This window comes from Dendropsophus ebraccatus, chromosome 9 (assembly GCF_027789765.1).
Source record: "Dendropsophus ebraccatus isolate aDenEbr1 chromosome 9, aDenEbr1.pat, whole genome shotgun sequence".
In the NCBI taxonomy this organism is placed as follows: domain Eukaryota; kingdom Metazoa; phylum Chordata; class Amphibia; order Anura; family Hylidae; genus Dendropsophus; species Dendropsophus ebraccatus.
In genome coordinates this window covers 40,211,208-40,232,498 of record NC_091462.1, presented here as the reverse complement: position 1 = coordinate 40,232,498, position 21,291 = coordinate 40,211,208, and the positions used below count along the sequence as shown (strand labels likewise).

Sequence of the window (21,291 nt, the reverse complement as noted above, 5' to 3'; positions counted from 1 at the left end):
TAGATTTCTTCAAAGTTTGTATTCATAATGGAAAATGTATTCAAAACTTCAAAGAAATCAGAGCATAATTGGCATATAGTCAGGGGATCCTGTATTAGTATATAGATAGTGATTAGACAGACAGATACAAGGAATTGCTAAAGTATGAGTGTTTTCCAGGACAAAAACAGTTCATGTTTTTATAACTTTTATATATTACATATTTATCAGCGTATGGGGGGGGGGGGGAGGTTAAGGATTGAATAGTTTTGCATGGCACTGTATACAGGCAATGATGGAAGTGACTGAATGTGGGGAAATGATGCTAACATGCTATTTATTGCAATGCTTCCATCACCCTTGCGTGCTATTAGTCTTTTTTTCTGGTCTAGCTGCATGTCTCATAGCACCCACTGGTTCAGGCAACACTCAGAAAGCTGATAAATAAGAGCAACTAATACGACTTACACATCTCAACTAATTCTGTCTAATTTTTCTATAATTTGAAGACATGGAGCACAAAGGATTGAACTGGGGAAGGCAGACCTGCTTCTTCCTATTAATAAATATTTTCTCTTAAAGGGATAGTCTGGGAAAAAAACCAAAATTGTTTTCAAATCAACTGGTATCAGAAATATATAAAAATTTGTAAAATTACTTCTGTTTAAAAAAAAAAAAAAAATCAAGTTTTCCAGTACTTATCAGCTACAGTATGCACTACAGAAAGTGGAGTTTATTTCCAGTCTGATATAATGCTGTCTGCTGCCACCTCTGGCCATGTCAGGAACTGTCCAAAGCAGTAGCAAATCTCAATAAAAAAACCTGCTCTGGACAGCTCCTGACACGGACAGCGGTAGCAGTAGAGAGCATTGTGGGGGAGACTGAAAAGAATACACTTCCTGAATAGAAGTAATTTATAAATCTTTGTATCTTTCTGACACCAGTTGATCTAAACATTTTTTGTCCTAGAGTACTGCTTTAGGCTTTTTTAATAGCTTGCTGCTGGTAAATATAATACAACAAACATATTGGGGGAGATTTATCAAACATGGCGTAAAGTGAACCTGGCTCTGTTGCCCCTAGCAACCAATCAGATTCCACCTTTCATTTTCCAAATAGTCTTTGAGGAATGAACGGTGGAATCTGATTGGTTGCTAGGGGCGACTGAGCCAGTTTCACTTTACACCATGTTTAATAAATCTCCCCCATTATCCTTACCTGTCTTTGCTCCCTCAGTGTCCTCCTCTGATGTCACTGGTCTCCTTGCTGACTGAAGAACCTGCACTTCCGAGATAAACTCATCTTGTGAGTGACAGCCCTGTGACAGGCTGTCCAATGTCAGTCAGTGATTGGATGAGCGGGCTGTAACTCACAAGATAAGTTTGTGTTGGAAGTTTTATATTCACCAGCAGCAAGGTATTAAAAAAGGCCAACCACCAGACAACCCCCTTAAGGGTGCATGGTATGGGGGGGGAGGTCAGGAAAGATAGCTGTATATGGCCAGTGTATTACACGGGACGATTATCAAGCGAAAAATCGTTATATCGTTCAAATTTAAACGATAATCGTTCTGTGTAATTGCAGGCAACGACTGAAAAATCGTTCGTATGTCGTTGATTATTGATTTAGATCTGAACCTAAAATCATTGTTAATCGTTCGCTGTAATTCCACATTCGTTCACTCTAGTTCCGCATTTTGTCACTAATCGTTCAGTGTAATTGCACATTGTTCATTGTTTGGCTGGGATCAAATGGAGTAAACGATCATAGTGACGGTCGCAGTATCAATTGCAGTAACGATCGTAACTAACAGCCATCCTTCTGTGTAATATGGAGAATGATTTCAGGTTAATCATAAACAATCTCGTTTGCGATCGTTTAGCATTAGTCGTTAATCGTTAAAAATCGATACGTGTAATAGGACCCTAACACTGTAGTGTCATCTCTCCGGCTTATAGAATGGATCCCTTGAATACAGCCATATGCCCTTAGAAGAGACAACTGCAGTGGCGTAGCTACCATAGAGGCAGGGAAGGGGGTTGCTATGGGGCCCATGGAGGGAGGGGGCCCAGGGAAGATAAGAGCCTCATGTGTCCTTTTGCTTAACCCCTTATATACTGCAGTGTGTAAGTGACCCAGTGTTCTCTAACATGCTGCAAAACAAAAAAAAGGGTTAATACAGAAAACACACACACATACACTCACACACACACATTAATGTGTAGGGGAGGGGGGGTCATACAGTTTTTTGCTATGGGGCCCCATGAATCCTAGCTACGCCCCTGGGCAACTGTCTTGTCTTTATGAAAGAACAGTAACCAAAACAATTCCGCTCTATGGGTGAATAAAAAAAGAACAGTAAACCAGTCTGATTATCATCTGTGTATGTTACTGCCGCTATATCCCTGCAAAATAAGACTGCAAATAATTGTGCTTGCCAAGACAAATAAACATCCAATCCAATCTCCATTCTAGCACTGTCCTCCATAGACTTTGCAGTATTACTTCTCTTTCTAACTTACTGTAACCAGCTCAGTGGATTTTGCGGCTTACTCTCTACCCTCCGGGAGGTAAACACGAGCAGTTCTCCATCTATGCCCAGGTCCCACCAGTGTGCCAGGTTGTTATTATTGGCACAGTAAGGGGAAGAGCTGGGAAATGGAGGAGTTTTTCATTGCAAACACAATTACTTTCCATGCAAAAATCACTGTTAATCCGTCCAAACCCGTCTTGATCTTTCAGTCAGATATAACATCAAGCAGTGACTGACTGTGTAGGGAGGTATCAGGGCCTTTCATCATTTATATGGGACTGAGATCACATAAGAACCTTCTTCTCCTCAAAGGATTGTCTCCCTTTTATAATAATTCCTTTATTTATATAGTGCCAACTTATTCCCAGCACTTTACATAGCTTATCACATAGCTTGTCATCACTCAGTTCAGTCTCTGTTCCCATTAGGGCTCATAAAATCACCTACATGTATATATTGAAGGAAACAAGGGAAACTCATGCAAACATGGGGAGAACAAACAAACTACTGAACCACCGTTCTGCCCAGTACCACAATGATCTATCTATCTATCTATCTATCTATCTATCTATCTATCTATCTATCTATCTATCTATCTATCTATCTATCTATAATCTTGGTGTTCTACACTAGTAGCATAGAATGGATACAGTGCTAATCATTGTAGAACGATGGATGAATATTCATGAGCAGGGGTGGATTGGTGCAGTGTGGGTGTAGAGTCCCGCCCCCAGTGCACCACCTGGCTAATTTACATATTAATTAAACTAAAGATTTAATGAAAACAGCTCTGAGGATTGAGGTAAGAAAATTACCTTCATTCTCAGTGTCCTTGTCACAGCCGTGGTGGCGGTTCATGTCCCGAACCACCGCTGCTGCTGCCCTCCCTGCCGGCTCTGCCTGGCAGACGCTGAAGCCCACATGCAGGGGCCCATGCCCAACCTCCAACGGTGTCTCAGATTTAAAGGGACAGTGCATCCCTGACTGGTTTATGCACCTAACACCTCCCTATAAATTCCAGCCCTGCTCTGACCCCTCTGTCGGAGCCTCTGCATGCTTCCATAATGTGTGGTCCCAGCTGTCTATGATTCCTGTCAATCCTGCTATCTGTGGTTCCTGCCTGTGACTGCTATCCCAGTTCCAGCCGTGTGTCCTGCTGTGTTCCTGCCTGCCAACCAGTCTCCAGCTGCACCTTGCCTGCTGCTAGCAAGCCAAGGGTAGTGACCTGGGGGTTTTCTGCCACAGCAGGTCCATACCGCCTTGCGGTGGGCACTGTGGAAGACCAGCGGCTACTTAGACTCTGCTCCCTGGTGCGGCTTATGCCATTGCTAGCAGCGGTACAGTGGATCTATGACTCCAGTCGTTACAATCCCTTTAAGGATCCTATAGAAGGAAGGTTATGCAACGCAGCTCTCTAAAGCCACCTTTTGGAGGTAATGTATAATTCAGGTCAATGTTCTGCACATTTCAGAAGCCTTTAGAACTGGAGATCTACTAAGCCAATTGAGAAACTCCTCCAGGTGACAGTCATCTGTTTTGGGGTTGTCGCCCCTAACCAGTACCAAGCAGGATGCTGGCTGCCTGCACCGAGGCCTATAGTGATGGGACCAAAGAGGTAATGTTTCTCCTTGCATGTAGAAGCACTCTTCTTTGCTCTTAAAGTAAGTAGGCTCCCTAAAGTTGCATCCCCACTGGAAGATTGCAGAATGCAATGGCAGTGTGTGAAGGATAAAAGTTTATGCTGTATAAGTTGAGCTTTGGGATTGTTTTGGACACTGTAGTTTACCTCTGTATGATAACCACATCCCGGTACATAACTGGGGAGGGGGTTGGCTCGCCAATGTACCGCACCGTAGTGGCTCTTACAGTTATTTCTAAATCTTCTTATGAAAAGAATTACAATATCTCCCTAGGTTATAGGAAAGGAAGCGAACAGAGTATATGATAAGCCTGGGATAACATTTCCTTTTCAATTACGTCTAATCCTTTTTCTGACTGGACACCATTAGCTGGCTGATGTGTTGCTGATAATGTAGTGATATGGGGTAAGTGTGAATGTGCCATCTTCCCGCACCTCTACAATGCCTGGAAGTGTTGGTCTCTTAGCGCTTCCTAATTGACTGATAAGCGCTACTGATATAATTGTTCCTTATCTACCAGTTTAGCCTCATCCCTATGATTAAACAGTCTAATCTAAAGCACAAAGCAAGTCAATACTCTATAACAATGCCATTCTCATATACATATGTAAAATTACAAGTGACTGCAGAATTATGGTTGATTGTCATTTTTGCAGCTATTAAAGTGACCACAAAAACCTACAAATATCCATTTCATTTCCAAAGGTATTTCAACATATACTACCGTATACTAGTATTTTAGCGGAATAAGGAGATATAAAACTAGATATCCCCTAAGGCATAGTGTAGATAAAAAACTCCTTTTCACCTTTCATCCATCGGAGCATATAGTATATAGGCTATTATGATTGTTACGCTGGTTTCCTTTATTTTCCGTTCACAGTAAATGAGGTGATATGTTGTTTTTTTTTTTTGTTTTAATATTATTACCTATGAACAGATGAGGGGGGGGATTTTTAAAGACTGACGTTCTCGCCCCCTCTTCCCTGGCCAAATTCACTGAAAGGCGAATATGGCTGGCCGGGCGCCCAAACCTGCGCCCGGCGTACCAAATCTACACCTGCTTCCAGAGGGTGTAGATTTGGATCGTCAGGTGTAAATCATGATAAATGAGGCACGGGAGGAGGCCACGCTTCCTCCCCACCTTGCTGCGCCCCCCCTCCCCCCAAGCTCCCCCTGCCCACCCATCGGGCTGATCAGAAGAGGGGAGGCAATCTGCGCCTTCTCCCTGGCGTACGCCTTAGGCGGGACCATCATAAATGTCCCTTAAATTGTTTATATCTTTATGATTCCTTTTGGTTTCTGTCCATTAAACATGTTGCCCGCCTCTGATTTTTGGATAATTTGTCCTTAAAATACTAAATCAGTCTGCAGCCATGTCCTCTGCCCTGTTATCCTGCGGGTTTCTTGGCTGTTAACCGACTTCCTCAGTCTTCCTCTCCCTTGATTTCTGTCTCCTGGCTGTTCATCTCTGCTTTGCTCTCTATCTGCCTGTCAGTATTAACAGCAGCGGAGACATCAAAACGCCATACGAGGCACTGAGGACTGAATGTTCACTCCCCAACCTGTCAGTAAGTCTTGACAGGTTACAATCTGGGTGGATCTTAGCAGGGACGCGTTGCATGACGTCTACATCCTATCCACTGAACATTATAGTGAAAACCTATAAAAATAATCCCATATACTACAGATGGAAAAAAAAAAATTGTAGACTGTCTGGAAATCCTTTGCCACAACTTCTGAAACTGGCAAACACAGTCCCGTCCCTTAGGTATTGCCAGAAATGTTAAAATTCAATTATGTATTTGTAAATGAAACGTCTATACACTTTTTTTTACACAGTAAAATCTTACATTGGAATATGTATTATATATGTATTATAGAGAAAGGTACACACTGTACATTGTAATAAGCTGTTAATAGGAAAAATGCAAAAAAAAAAGAATAATAGATTGACTCACCCTGGGAAGGAAACTTTTCCCGAGACCTGTAAATCAGCGGAGCAGTTTGCCAAGGCACAGTATCTTGCAAAAGAAACCTGACAAAAGAGTATAAATTTATTGAGCAATGTAAAATAAGCTCAAGGCCACACTTTATTTTTGGTTTCCAGGGCATGTATTATTTATCAGACAACCACAGACATAGGAGAACGTCAGGCCAAAGAAACAGAAAAAAAGGTTGTTCCCTCTACGGAGATTACAGGGTGCGGATCTGTCAAGACACCAATAAACATCTGTTATTTTGAGGAGAAAACATTGACAAAGTTTAGCAAAAATCTAACTTCTTCTTGGTAAGGGAGGGGAAAAACAATGAGGAATTCTGAGTGCACAGATATTTGTCACCCAATGTGGCCAGATCTGATGGTACAGTGATAGCGTAGTGTCTATGGCCAGATATACAGGCAGCCATTACTTTCACCAGGACAGGATTGCATATGACTAAAGCATTAGAAAACCATTTTGTGTACAGAGAAGAAAGGAGAAATACAACACAAAATAGGAGCTGTGCAAAATCTCTCTCAGGGCCCCTCAACTTTACAGTACTACCCACTTTATAAAAGGAAGAGAGGCCTTATGGGCCCCTTCAGGCACCTGGGCCCAGGTGCAACTGCACCCTCTGCACTCCTTATAGCTATGAATGGTGAATGGTGGATGGCCATAGAGGGAACACTCTAACCATAAGCACCACATGGCTACCTTGGTCAGACTGGCACTAATATTTTTTGCATGTAGCAAAAATTTTGATTATAAGTGTCACCAGGCAACAATATGATGTAAGCAGTTGAATAATCTAAGACAGGGCTGGTTTGCCCATCTGGAAATTCTGTCAGATGCCAGATGGGTTGGTGTTTGTAGTAGACCACTCCCCCCGACATTCTATTAACCAGGAAAAAAGTGGCCTGGCTTGAATCTTAGAATTGCCTTCAGAATGTCGCTGTCACTTTAAAAAAAAAATTGACATATCATAGAGGCAGTTAAAAAAATGTGATCGGTTTGGGTCTAGGTGTTAAGACCACCATGAACTGTTAAGGTCTAAAGAAGCACTTAGTCATGTAACATGACTGAGCGCTTCACTCTCTAGCTAATTGCCTTTTACGTCTCACTGCAAGAGACAAGTCTAAATTGTACATCTATGGAGCCTATCGTCGGCGGCATAAAGATGGAGATTAAATTGAGTAGGGGAATGAAGTGCTTAGCCAAGTGCTTCTCCCAGGTCTGTCTGATAACTGGCGAGAGTCTGAACACCTAGATCCTAACTAATCAAAACTTTTTTAGGACATGTTAAAGGGTTTATTTTAAAGTAGGCACCTATAAGTTATTTCTTCCTTTGCAGCCATATCTGTAATAGAAACCCCAATCTAGAGAAATGGTAAAGGTGGACAGCATATGCTTGATTGTTCTTTGATTGTTTGTATAGAAACCATGTGGTCTCTATTACAAATATGACCCTACCCCCTTCCAGTGCAATCACCATTTTCTTGAAGTGAGGTTTATATTCCACATGGTGTCATTTTCGTTTCGAGTGCAGTTCAAAGCAGTATATATCCTGTAAATGTAAGGTACAACCCCCCGCCCCCTCCCGATCAGCCATAGCGTACAAGTGTACAGCCTGTCCCTACATAGAAAACAGGCCTGTATGCATGATAATCTTAGGGCTGAATTTCACTCACATTCTGGCCCTTAATAATATGGTAAGTCTACCTCCACATTTCTTTAAGAAGTTTATTGTAATATTGATCATCTCATCCCTATTACATATTGGACCAATAAGATATCCTAATTCCAAATCATTTCTTTCTATTGGCTAATCCAGCTCTGAACAAAATAAAATCTTCAATGATTTAGTGATCCATCCAGTATGTCACCAAGGCGTTTCAGACGCATGCGAGCCCCATGACTATGAACGCTTGCATGCGTTGGTGACATACTGGCTTTTTAAAATGGATCAATAAGTTTTGAAGATTTTATTGTGTCTTGGAGCTGAAGTTTTTTTTCTTTCTAGACATCTACTAGTGTAACACCTCATCAACACAATAAGAATAATTATATCAACTATATATCAAACACCCTAACCTATCAATGAATAATGTATAAATTTAGAATTTGTAACATGACAAATAGGGGCCATTAAAACTCCCACCCAAGACTCAACAATTACATTTGGATCGGCAAGTCACAGTTTCCTGGGAGATCTAAATTGAATCTGTCACCAGTGATATTGAACCATCTGCTTTCAGGATGCTATATACCAGTAACTCATAAGTAAAGCCAGGTGTTTGGAAATCAGAATACATGCTATACCACGTGTATATTATACACAGAATAGGATTTTTTTTCTCTCTAAAATTAACACTCTGTAATATTGAATTTCAAAAAAATCAGTAAATTTAATTCTGTTCGGAGCAGTTGTGCGATAAGCGTTCAACATCATCTCTTGTATAGAGACTAATGGAAGGATACATGGTGTTTCTCATTCAAGTCAAATGTTATTAATTAAGCACCAGCAAAAGTGCCATCTGCCATCCATGAAGTGCGCCACTTCATAAAAACCTTACACGTTACTTGACATATTTTGACAAATACAGTGGTCTCCTACTGGCAGTGGTGGGCTTGTTTTACACGTTATGAGCCATTCATGTTATCAAGAACGTGACAGCAATAGAGACAGCCTGACATTGCTGAAAGTTAGAAAACTATATGGAAAGAATGGAAAATTTTTATAGTTAATGCAATTATAAAAAAATTCTTATATTAGGACCTATTTAAGCATTAAATGCAGCCATATAAGCTGAGCTTCTGCTCCCTTATCAGCATTCTACAACAGTTACATGGCTATAGGAAACAATAGATTGGAGAGGACTTATTGACTTCAATGGGAGAGTGTTGTAGGTATGCTTTGTGACTTGTTCAGAGGTTTTTGTGAAGAGAGGAGGAAAAGGAGAGATGTAGCCATCGCCTATTGCGAATGGTTTCTTCCTATCTTATCTGTATACTGGAGTCAGTTTTCAGTGTAATTAAACGTTTTTCCTCTACAGCACAGAAGTGTTGAATTAACTGAAAACAAAATTTCATAATTATTTAGAAATATTGATAGGCAGTGATAGAACTAGAAAAAAAAAGAAAAATGATGTCGGTGAAGATAGGGGTCGGGCATAATAAATTTTCACTGTCTGACCCCCTTGTTTTTGGAGAGATAAGCAACCGCCAGAGCAGTCTGGCTGTGCCAAACGTTTATGTGTATGGGGAGGACGGGAGAGATGACAGTTATTGAAGGTCAATATAGAATCTCAATCCTTTTGTTCTCTGGGGGAAATTAGCCACCAGAGATGTCTAGCAGCGACATTCTCCATTCGCCCCTTTCAGAATATATGCAGTGTAGGCCTAACCGAGGGTTCATGTGAATGGGGGATATTAAAGATAACTCATTAAGCCAATAGCTGTATGGCCACCTTTAGTGTGTACATTAGAGTTGATAGAGCACTTAAATGCTCCAATGCTCATTACTTGAGTCAATCATTTTTCAGTGCTCAAGTGCTTCAGTAACGAGCCCCATTGAAAACAATGGGTACCTGGTTAACCTAAAGTTACAGTCTGGCCCGAAGGGGGTTAAGTTAACTTAAGACTGTGCTCTGTTGGGATTGGGGGTGGATGGCATCACTCATCTCTAGTGTACTTTAAAAACAGAGTACAGTGTAAGGCTATGTTCACACAACGTATATTTTCGTAAAACCACGGCCGTTGTTGCACATTGCAACAATGGCCGTGATTATTACGAAAATGTACGTTATTACGAAAATATACATACCTTGCCATCTATGGGATCACGTCCGGAGCGTATACGCATAGTATATGCTCAGTCCAGGATCCCTAGCAGCGCCGCAAACAACTGACATGTCAATTTTCTGTGGCCACAATTCATTGAATAGCGGCCGCAGAAAACCCTGTCAGCGCACACTATGGAGTGAGCGGCTTCGGCCGCACGCTCCATAATTTGCGGTGGGGAGTTCTGATGTGGGCGCGCACGGATGAGCCCGCATCAGAACACTTCTGGGCTAAAGCTCATCCGGCCGCTACTGCAGTACCAGCCGGGTTGATCTTATTTGAGAACTGGCCCGTCTCTTAAGTAGTCTGCACATGGCCAAACACTGTATTTTGCCACCACTACTACTAAGGAAGAATTCATAATGAGACCAAACTTAATTCTTGACTAACTGGAAATCATACTGTACAAACATGGTAACCAATAATGCCCTGCAGACAAAATGGGAAGATAGTTTGGCACAGAATAAAAAATCATTAGTCTGTTAGCCAATGTGTCTAGTAATTTATTGCAGATCCTTCTGAGCAGTATAAGAAAATTTCATTCATCTGTATTTTAGGTATTTTCTGGTCCTCCCCTTGGTATATTCCATTAATGGGGAGATGACCCCTGGTTCCCTTGCTAATAAGGTAAATTAAAAGGCCCTCTGATTGTCTACAAGGATGCTGCAGCTTGTCCGGCATATACCGGCAGAGTAGTACTTAAAAGTGCAGATGGCCTCAGTTTTGAGACCTTCAAAAATGGGAAATAAACTTGGAAAAGGGCCAAACATAATCACTAGTAGACTTCATTTGGTCATTGGAAATCAATGGACATGCCATTGTACACCATCCCCATACCCTGCACCAGCATATCTCTCCTATGTAAGCTACTCAGATGTGAATGTAGACTATTTCGATAATATCCAGTACAGAAATAATATACGGTATTTAAGGGGTTAACTGAAATTGTCATTAAGGCTCGTGGAGAGAAGTTTTTAAAAAGTTATTTCGATAAAATCCTAACCCATCACAACAACACCCCATATTGTTCCATGAGAGTTATCATGTGCACCGTCTCTAGTATCACTAATGAAGGTTTTGGATTGTGTGTAATAGACACAGGCTGCTGGGAGCGATACACGCATGACATTTAGGAGCCACATGCAGAGCACTAGACAGCTGCACCAGACCTGATATTATCCCTTACCACCCAATGAAGCAAACGCCAGGAACAAGCTATGACTCCCTCTCCATATGTTTTCCTCAGTTCAGAAGCAATCGGAAGGTACTACCAGTTCCCTGGTGTCCCGTGAGGATCATCTATCTCCGTCTCTCCACTTTAACCCTATCATAATGTTCTTTTGTAATTTCTGTTTTATACATAGATCTTAACAAGCAGGAGGTGGAATTATGTGCAATTATTCGGGGGACGGTGCTCATTTTTGACTTATGAAATAAGGATTTTACATAAATAAGTACATTCTGCCATAATGTTATACTGTATTTTATGGACTAAGATTATGAAAACTTTATATAGGCATGAAAGGAGAATAAACTAACAAATCTTCCTAGCAGAACTGCATCTTATTATTAATAATCATCTGTCACTTGAAATAGCCATTTTCTACCTGAGGGACATCTCTGGGAGTATTCTTGCATATTTTGACCTAATATATATCCATGTTGGAGTGAGGTGGTCGGCAACCGAGATGAAGTTCTCCTGGGCTGCCAACCACTAATGAAAACACAGGTATTGGCATAGGGTCTTATAGGGCCTAGTACTGCCAGAAAGACTGAACGTGATAGGCCTGTGAAAGTGATAAAAAGGCAAAGCTCTTTATGCCAAAAAGAGATACGCTGAAGAGACCCTTGTGAGATGCAGGGTAAGTGGCTTCTGTACCTGGAAAAGTTGACCAGATCTTGGGTTCGGCTTGCTTCTTTGCATGGAGTATGGAAGAACTGCATAGGGGAGGAGGGGATGGTTTACTGGAGGCCAGGCTTTTGTATAGCTGATCAGGGGTAGCCTTCTCAGTATTACTGTTAGTACTGCTATGGTATGTAAGACATGCACAGTCTATTGGGGCTGTGGGACAAGGTCAGCCCAGTAATGGTAATCTGTAGGAAGAAAGCAGCCTGGAAGAGGATGTGGATGGATTCATTTAGGGGACTGAGGAAGAATCCCTAGTCTAGGTAGGCTGATGGTCATGTACAGTGGGGACAAGATGCCCTGCAGGTCTATAAACTATACTGTATATATATCTAACTGTAGGGTTGTAACAGTTGGCCTGGTAGGAAAAATCTGGTAAATACAGTAGTTGGCTTGGTTAAGTACACTATGGTAGGTGTGGGGAAGAGTCTATAGGAGTAGGGTCAATATATGACTGACTACCCTCTAGCTCTTTTGGAAGGAAACTAACAGCAGGTTCATACATATGTAGGGAAAGAAATCCTGATTCCAGTGCTTGTCTTCATCCATGGCGTGGTTGTGGGATATTTTTATTGAAAGGAAATACGTAACTTTGCTTATTTAATGCACTGAAGGTGTACCCCAGCCTCTCTGGTGTACAAACCTACTGTTAGTTTTCCTTTAAATAGATTAAAATATCTCTCCCTGATTTCTTAAACATTACTGGGAACATTTATCAAGACTGGCATACAAGTACGCCAGTCTTAAATAAAGCCCACCCCCTTTTCCCAGGCCACATTTACTTAGAGGCGCACACCTGTTAGTACAGGAGGCCGCCCTGCGCCCAGCGCAGGAATTGTTCAGAGATCTATACCTGCTCTGAAGCAGGTGTAGATGTTTGCCTAGTTTATGGGAGGAGGCCATACCTTGTTAAGCCCTCCCCTGTTCCCGCCCATCAGGCGAGCGGGAGATACAGCAGGCATACATCACAGAAAGGGGGCAAAGCTGACCCTTTTTCATGGCACACACCAGGGGCGCACAATTTAAAATCCTCCCCATGTGTCATATTTTTTCTATATATTTTATCCTGATTTTAGAATAAACACAAATAGAAATAGAAATCCCCCCAAAAAATATTTTTCTCACCTCTTTACGTAAAATATTTTCTTTCCCATCTTTCTTTTGTAGAATCGGTTGCATGGGCTTGAATTCATCTGCATTTCTTTTATATACAATATGTTTTCCAAGATGATATCTAGACTCCATATGTATGGGAGTCAAAATATCCCTTACATCTTTCTATTAAGAAAACAAAAAAAGTATATGAAAGTATATGACATGGTATTATTACTTTAATTATTACATAATAATTATCTACAACTTTAAAGGGGTTATCCAGCGCTACAAAAACATGGCCACTTTCTTCCAGAGACAGCCTCACTCTTGTCTCCAGCTTGGATGTGGTTTTGCTGCTCATTTCCATTGAAGTGAATGGAGCTTAATTGCAAACCGCACCTGAACTGGAGACAAGAGTGGTGGTGTCTCTGAAAAAAAGTGGCCATGTTTTTGTACCACTGGATAACCCCTTTAAGAAGAACATGTAATAAATCCTCCTGGATCCAATGTTTTCATGATTTTAAAATATACTTGCTGTATTGCTGATATTGACCTTAAAGGGATTGTATAGCTCAACAAAAATGTTGCAGTTTCCTCAGGGTTATATCAAACTATGTGTAGAAAGTCATACTCTTCTTCCCTAATCCCTCTCAACTGCTGTTCCAGTGCTGATGGTCTCCACTGCTTCCGACAGCTGTGGAGGGATTAGGGTGTAGGTGAGTATGACTTTTTTTTTTGTCAATTCTAAAATGTTTGCCGGTACTGGACAACTACCTTAACAGAATGTAAATATAAAAAAACACTTGAAAAGTACCATACTGAATAATCTTTCCATGATAATATTGCTAAATGTATATATAGAACATATCTTGACTACACAAGTATAATCAATGCTTCTAGGGCAGAATACCTCTGTAATAGGGTTCACAATGGAGAAACATATGACAGCCCACATATACAGCTCTGTATAATGAAGCAGCAGGGATAACTCCCCTATGCATAAGGCCTTATTGTTACAAGGGCTCATTATTAGTCAAAATATTCGTAAAATTGAAGCAACCCAGCCTACTTAACGTCACCCAGAACTACAAGAATTATAATTCGCAGTCAATGTCTTTTCTTATTCTATGAAGAAAATTAATTGGCTATTAATTATTCTTCTTTCAGATTTAATGAAATGTGAATATATTCCAAGGAATAAAAAATCAGATAAAAGTCTCCATGTTTAATTTACTGCGCTCGAATTTCCACCGCAGAGCCAAAGAGGTGAACATAATATATATTACATGAATATTTACAGTTTTATGAATACAATAATAATTTTATGATAATTTATTAATTGCATTGAATTGGAAAACATGACAGCGCTTAAAATTAATTAATCTGCATTTATACAATTTCCCGCAGGAATAGACTGTCTGCTAATAAACGGAGATACTTATTTGAACTATTAAAAAAAAAAAAAAAATGATTAAATTTGGACAGAACATTGTGCAGACGGAAATTTTACTTTTTATGCAGAATTTTCAGACGTTGTATAATCATTATATAATTTTACAATAAAAAAATGGCTTTTTGGGCACTATCTTGCTCGACTGTTTCTGTATATGGTCTGTATATGAAAGGGCAAAGGACAAGGCAAAGGACAAGGAATTTGTATGTCTGGCCACCTCTCCTTTGAGTCCAATAATCAATGAAATTCTGGTGAAATAGCCTAATAAGAGTAGACTGTAAAGATTCTCTATAAGCGAGGGAACTGATGAAGCTCTGGCTGGATTAGATAGTACAGCTAAAAAGCGTTCTGTGATGCCCAACACTAGGGAAATAGGTAAAGCCTCTATTCCTCTATTTATGGTGTAAAATAAAAACACTCACCCGCTCCTGTCTGTGGCTCTGCCTAAATCAGGGTTTTCCTTTAAAGTATTCTAATGACCACTTAAAGGAGAAGTGTGATAGATTATATAAAATCCGGAAGGGGGGGAAATTGATTAAAAGCACTATACCTCCCCGTGACCAGGGTGAGAGGCAGGGCCAGACATGGGATCCACGCCAGGCTCCGGGATCTCCGGAGCTGACACATCACAACAATGCTCATGGGCTGGCCGCTCAGCCCGTCAGTGACTGAGGTGGGGCTCTGCTCCAGTCACTGATTGGCTGAGCGGCCAGTCCATCGAGACAGGCCTTTTTACCCCTTTACATTATCACAACCCACTTCACAACCCCCTTCCAGCGGGGGTTCCGAGGCCAATCCCGACACTCACCACGGGCATGGGGAGAGGTAAGTTGGTATTTGCAATGAATATACCCCCTGTCGGCTGCCAGATTTTATAATCCAGCTTCACCTTTAAGTGGTCATTAGAGTGCCATGACCTGGTCATGGATAGGATTGGATAGTGGTTATGTATTTGTACACTACACGGGTTAGGGAGTATATCCCAACCTTTTGGGTGGACAATTTGGGACAATGGTTTACACGAATTTCTGTATACCTGTATACCACTAATATCATTATGATTCATCTGAATATAACAACACAGGATAATAATCTTGACAAGATTAATTTTTCTTCCTGCCCGTCATTTTGAGGCCTAATAGAAGTAAATTACATATTTTTGGCACCAGCTGACTTGAAAGAAAACTTTCTTTGCTGAACTTCCCCTTTAACATTTAATAGCCGACTTACCCTCATGAATGCCTGGTGTGTTCTGCAGCTTTCACTTGTCTGTCGAAGATCAATTTTCCCTGAATAAATCTCTGTTGTTCCATTAGCAGAGAAGTAGAATCTGGCTGGAGTGCCCTTCTTTCTTTTAACGTCGGAGCTGATATTATAATGCAGGACTGAAAACCAAAGAAATAGCTGGTTATTCCAGATTCTAGAGAAGTCACCAAAGATCCATTATTTCAGTGGGGGCGCTTTATGATCTTCCTCAGGGGTATTAGGAGCGATGCATGGTAACTGGGATCATGGATTTGGTGACTTGTGAGATTACTTTATTACTGCACTATTTTCACAGAATTTTTGCTTCATATTGTGCTTACATTTCCCTTTGTTTTGGGAGTTACTTGCATGTTTGACCAATAGGTGGTCTGACTCCTAGTAGGGTCAGAAATATTCCTTTTATGCCTGATGGTTTTAAAGTGACTCTGTACCCACAATCTGCCCCCCCCCCCCAAACCACTTGTACCTTCAGATAGCTGCTTTTAATCCAAGATCTGTCCTGGGGTCCGTTCGGCAGGTGATGCAGTTATTGTCCTAAAAAACAACTTTTAAACCTGCAGCCCGTGCCAAACGGGAGTATCTGTGCCCTAACTTTGCACCACCCCTCCGTAGCTTCTCCCCACCCTCTCCATCATTAGGAATGCCACTGGAACATTTTCTCCATGCTGAACATTGCACAGGTGATTAACGATCCAGCCCATGTGCTGGGCTGCCACAGGTGAGGAATAGGAAGCAATCTGCCTGGAGCATTCCTAATGAAGAAGAGGGTGGGGAGGAGGGACAAAGGGGTGGTGCAAAGTTGGGGCACAGATACTCCAGTTTGTCATGGGCTGCAAGTTTAAAAATTGCATCACCTGCCGAACGGACCCCAGGACAGATCTTGGATTAAAAGCAGCTATCTGAAGGTACAAGTGGTTTGGGGGGGTCAGATGGTGGGTACAGAGTCGCTTTAAAGTGTTGCAATCACAATTGAATATTATCTGCCTTATATATTTTTTTCATTTTTGTGTATTGGGCCATAAGGCCTTTTGTATGGAGTAGTTATACTTTGGGATGATTGGGATGTGCAGTCCATTTGTTTTTTGCATGTTGCTTTGGTAAAGGTTGTTCATGTTTTTTTTCACGCACATGAGCATATTTAGTGGTGCCCACCAGCCAATTACACTTACTGTATACGTCATTTGGCATACTTTATGCTTAAGATGCAATTTATTAATGCAAGTGCTTGCAGCAACCAGTTTTAATAGAAAACTACAAAGAAGACATCTGATCATCATAAGCTATTGTAAGGCAACTTCAAATCTGGCATAAATCTAAATAAACAGTCAGTGTAAGAGCCTTATAATAAGATATATGCACAATGACATGGTGTCTTACCAATGTGACCAGGAACACCCTTCCCTTTATATATAAAGCAAATTGTGACATTCATACAGACTGCCGGATGACCGTTCTCCACACATTCCAATCTTGTCCGATTCACAGAATTCGGGAGATTTAAGGTAGCATCAATGGTTACAACTGGTCTTGTTCTAAAGGGCATAGAAAAGAAATAATAAGATTTTGATCATTTATATGTCTTCTCTGTGTATGTTCTTTGTAGGTTCCTAAGTGTTTTTAAAACATCGGACCAAAATGATAATGCAATGTTTATGGCAATTTTAGTTCATTTCAGTAAACCCATAGAAGTTGAGATGCTAAAGATCACTCCTGAATTTTTTTCACTATTTAGCTAGTCAGCCAATATATATAATTCATCTACTATTACTTCCTTTAGTTTTAGTTTGGATCTAAAATTTCCTGTAATCCTTTTCTTCACTTAGGTCATATGATCTCATGGTGACCCCCTGGAAATTACATGTGTTTCTGTACTTTCAGTGAGATCTTAGCCAGAACTTCCTATGTAATAAAGTTGTATGGACTGTTCCAAACAAACTCCCCACAGGGAGAGTCAGAATCTCCCATTAGTCTCACCTTAGCAGGACAGCAGAGTCTGAAAGAAATGCACCAACTGCAATATCTGTAAAGGGAACACAGAATACAGGGAATTAGACAAGACGGATTACTGTGTAGGTTCGCTTATATACAGCTATGGCCCTATACAGTCATTTATACCAAATCATTGAAACAATAATATATAGGAGAGGTTGATCAAATATTATTGTATGAACAATTATTTTCCAACAAAGTTGTGTATAAAAACTAATGCAGTCAAGAACCTGCAGAGGTTTCACACATCAATCACACATCGTAAAGTGACATCCCTGATCCGACTTGTTGTTATAGATAACATCTCTAGTTGTTCTGCATAGGTCATAGTCTGGGATAGTCTTATGCACAGTACCCAGCATGGTGAGTATAGTGTATTTTATAAGAAAACCACTTTAAGTTTGTAATCACTGTGTCTGTTATTTACTGAAAAAAAGTTTTTTGCAACTTTTGGTCCCCCCATAGATGGATCAAATAACAGGTCAGTGTCGATCATTGCTACCCCTCAAGGCAGTCCCTATCCGTTGTCATCACATATTATGCCCTTGTTTGCTATATTTCTACACAGTTATAGTTCCGTACAGTAATATTTGTTTTAGTCTTTTATGTGTGTATATACCAATGCTAACCGGCCCATTAATTTATGTGTTATTAGTTTGGACGGATACAATACAGCTGGTGCTATCACACTGGGTTGTTACACTTTGTCCCTGAGATATCTCCCGACTGAATGGATAAGAACATTGTTTTACATTGTATGAATGTCTTCCCCATTGTCAGAGTGATGTATGAGGCTTGTTCTGTACTGGCTCTGTACACAGGAAGTTTCTATAATTGTCTGTTCGAGGATTGATGGTTAAAAGGGAAATCCAGCTTCAAATCTTCTGACATGTCAGAGTGATTGAAGGGTGTCAGCCATCTTTAGAGCCCGTACTCCTTCAGAGTCGGAGATTTCAGTGACTGCACCAGGGGAAGCGGAGCAGGAATAGTTTTTGGAACCTCTGTGTAGAATGCCATAGCACCCTCGCTGTCTACCACATGTCAGAAGATGAAGCTTGATTTCCACTTAAAGTGAGTTTCTTTACAAAAAAGTCCTCTATGAACTAGTACAGATCCTGTGATATCTGCTCCCCAGGTGCAGAGCTGCCTGAGATTAAAGGGGTTGTGGGATGACAGGGAAAGGTACTCTAAGGTTTTCAAATGGAAATGAATAAAACTAATATACTTTAATTTTTAAAACTTTACAGATGACCTGATTTCAGTCCATGTCACATGATCCTGGAAGTGGAGCTTCTACTGTTTCATAATTCGATGGTAAGCCCTTCCTGTGTGTTAGTGATGAGTATTGGTTGTATAGCACAGTTATTTAGCTAAGATGCCCCCCTATATTGTCTCTAGGTCAGTGTGGATGAGAATAGTACCATACACCCAGATTTGGAAACAGCTGGCTTCATTCACTGTTTAGTGGCCGGGCCTGGCAACTGCAGATTAGCTGCCATTCATTTGAACAGGAGCTAACCTGCAGTTACACATTACCACTACTACATAGTGAACAGAGCCAACTTCTTCCAGCCCTGTTCTCTGTGTAGTGAACAGCTGATCGGCATGGGTGACTGATGGCCTATCTTGTCTAATCTGTTTGGCCTGGAAAAGTTAGTATTATTTACCTTGATATCCGTTTCCATCTGCATCTAATCCTGCGGATACCGATTGTCCAAACGTGCTCAATGAGTAGCCAAGTTTCTTTCCCTGTATTCTCTATAAAATTCATAATACATAAATTGCAGTCATTCTACTTGTCGCAAATGATGTAAGCAATAAACGGATCTACATTGAGCACATTTTTCAAAAATTCAGTTTGCCAGGTTTGCAAAATTTTTGGTGTAAAATTTGCAAACTTGCGAATCGGACCTTAACAAATTGCAATAAAACAACTAAATAATTGTTCAGCTGTTTTGATGCAGTTTTGGTGCAATACTTACCTGCCAGTCACTCACTGATTGGCTGAGCAGGCTGTCACTCCAGAGATAAGTAAGATGGCCGACTCAGGCAATCAGTGATTGGCTTAGACAGGACAGCGCCACGACCACTGATTGGCTGAGCAGGCTGGCACCCTTGTCTGGAGAGTGACAGCCCGCTCAGCCAATCACTAGCTATGCTCTCCCACCTCAGTCAGTAAGTGGCTGAGCGGGCTAGAGGCAGCACAGAAGAGAATACTGGAGACACAGAAGAGAGCACCAGGGGAACACGGACAGGTGAGCATGTTAAAACGAAGGTTGCAAAAATTACCTTAGTGAATTTTTGCTAATTTTGCTGCATTCGCTTAGCTCATCTATTTTAATATAGCATAAAGATGATATTCTGTACTGTGATTAAACAGAATCTTTTACACTGAACATGCAGTCTGATCTGAGAGTCATGTCACAGAGCAGGAGGAGCTGTACAGATTGATATACAATTTTGTGGGAAAACATTCAGCATATCTTGTATTTTAGTCTTTTGAACCTCAGCTTTTTCTGGGCTTAGGAGTCCAGTGGGTGGTCCTAATTACTGACTGACACATCCCCAAATATATTCTTTGGCTCCGTACACACGTAGCAAAACTGGCGGAATACCGCGGCGGGGCCTCCCTGTCATATTGACAGTCTGTGGGAGGCTTGCTCGCCTCCTCTCTCCACGCTGAAGAGACATGAAGAGAGAGGAGGTGCGCAAGCCTCCCATGGACTGTCATTATGACAGGGAGGATGGTGGGATTCCGCCGCAGAATTCTGCCAGCTTTGCTCTGTGTGAACAGAACCTTATACAGGGAAGGCTACTAATCATTCAATAAGACCTTCACTGGACTCCTACGCATAAAATGAAAAGGAATTTCAATCAATAAGTTACACGTTATCCTTAACAGTGGCTGGTGTCGCTGGGGTCCTGGGTTCAAATCCCACCAAGGGCAACATCTACCAGGAGTTTATATGTTCTTCCCATATTTCTGTGGGTTTCCTCCGGGGACTCTGGTTTCTTCCCACACCCAAAAACATACAGATAGGCACATTTAGACTGTGAGCCCTAATGAAGACAGGGACCAAAATTGACAAATCTATGTGAAGTGCTGCGGAATTAGTTGGTGCTATACAAATAAAGGGATTTTTATTACTCTTATTATTAATAAATCTTTTTTCCACAACACTATATATCAATCTGCAAAGATCTTCCTGCTCTGTAATATGATGCAGGTAGATCAAACAGCACTTTCTCTTGAAATTATATGGCCATTCTTATCTTGAGATCAGACTATAGGGGGTGTGAGAAATTGGGATCAGTCCCTGGTGCCTATGGGGGAACAAAGATTCCTCTACCATTTTAATCATCACCAGAAAGTTGTGAGGTTAGGGACCCTAATCCTAATTCTAGTCCTAAATTAGAGTTAGGATCAGAAAGTGCAACCATACCCCTAACCCTACTAAGAACAACTTAGAGTTGGGGGAATGCTTTCTTGGCATTTAAATGCTTGGATAAAGTGTATACAGTCCTAGGATCTCAGATTACTGTTCTTGGGAATCTTAGTGGTTAGTTGTAACCTGTGATAGTTTCCTGCAGTGCCTCTACTGGTGAAA

General features: G+C 41.0%; 1 protein-coding gene across 1 annotated transcript in view; it reads right to left on the bottom strand.

Moving 5' to 3' along the window:
• The window catches only part of ITGA4 (integrin subunit alpha 4), a 101,306-nt gene that overhangs the window by 15,268 nt on the left and 64,747 nt on the right, over positions 1 to 21,291 (bottom strand). The window contains exons 12-17 of the mRNA XM_069983057.1: positions 19,351 to 19,441; positions 17,669 to 17,714; positions 17,072 to 17,226; positions 15,659 to 15,813; positions 13,006 to 13,158; positions 6,114 to 6,190 (exon numbers count right to left, since the gene is read on the bottom strand). Coding sequence (XP_069839158.1) covers positions 6,114 to 6,190; positions 13,006 to 13,158; positions 15,659 to 15,813; positions 17,072 to 17,226; positions 17,669 to 17,714; positions 19,351 to 19,441 — 677 coding nt within the window. The remainder of the gene's footprint in view (positions 1 to 6,113; positions 6,191 to 13,005; positions 13,159 to 15,658; positions 15,814 to 17,071; positions 17,227 to 17,668; positions 17,715 to 19,350; positions 19,442 to 21,291) is intronic.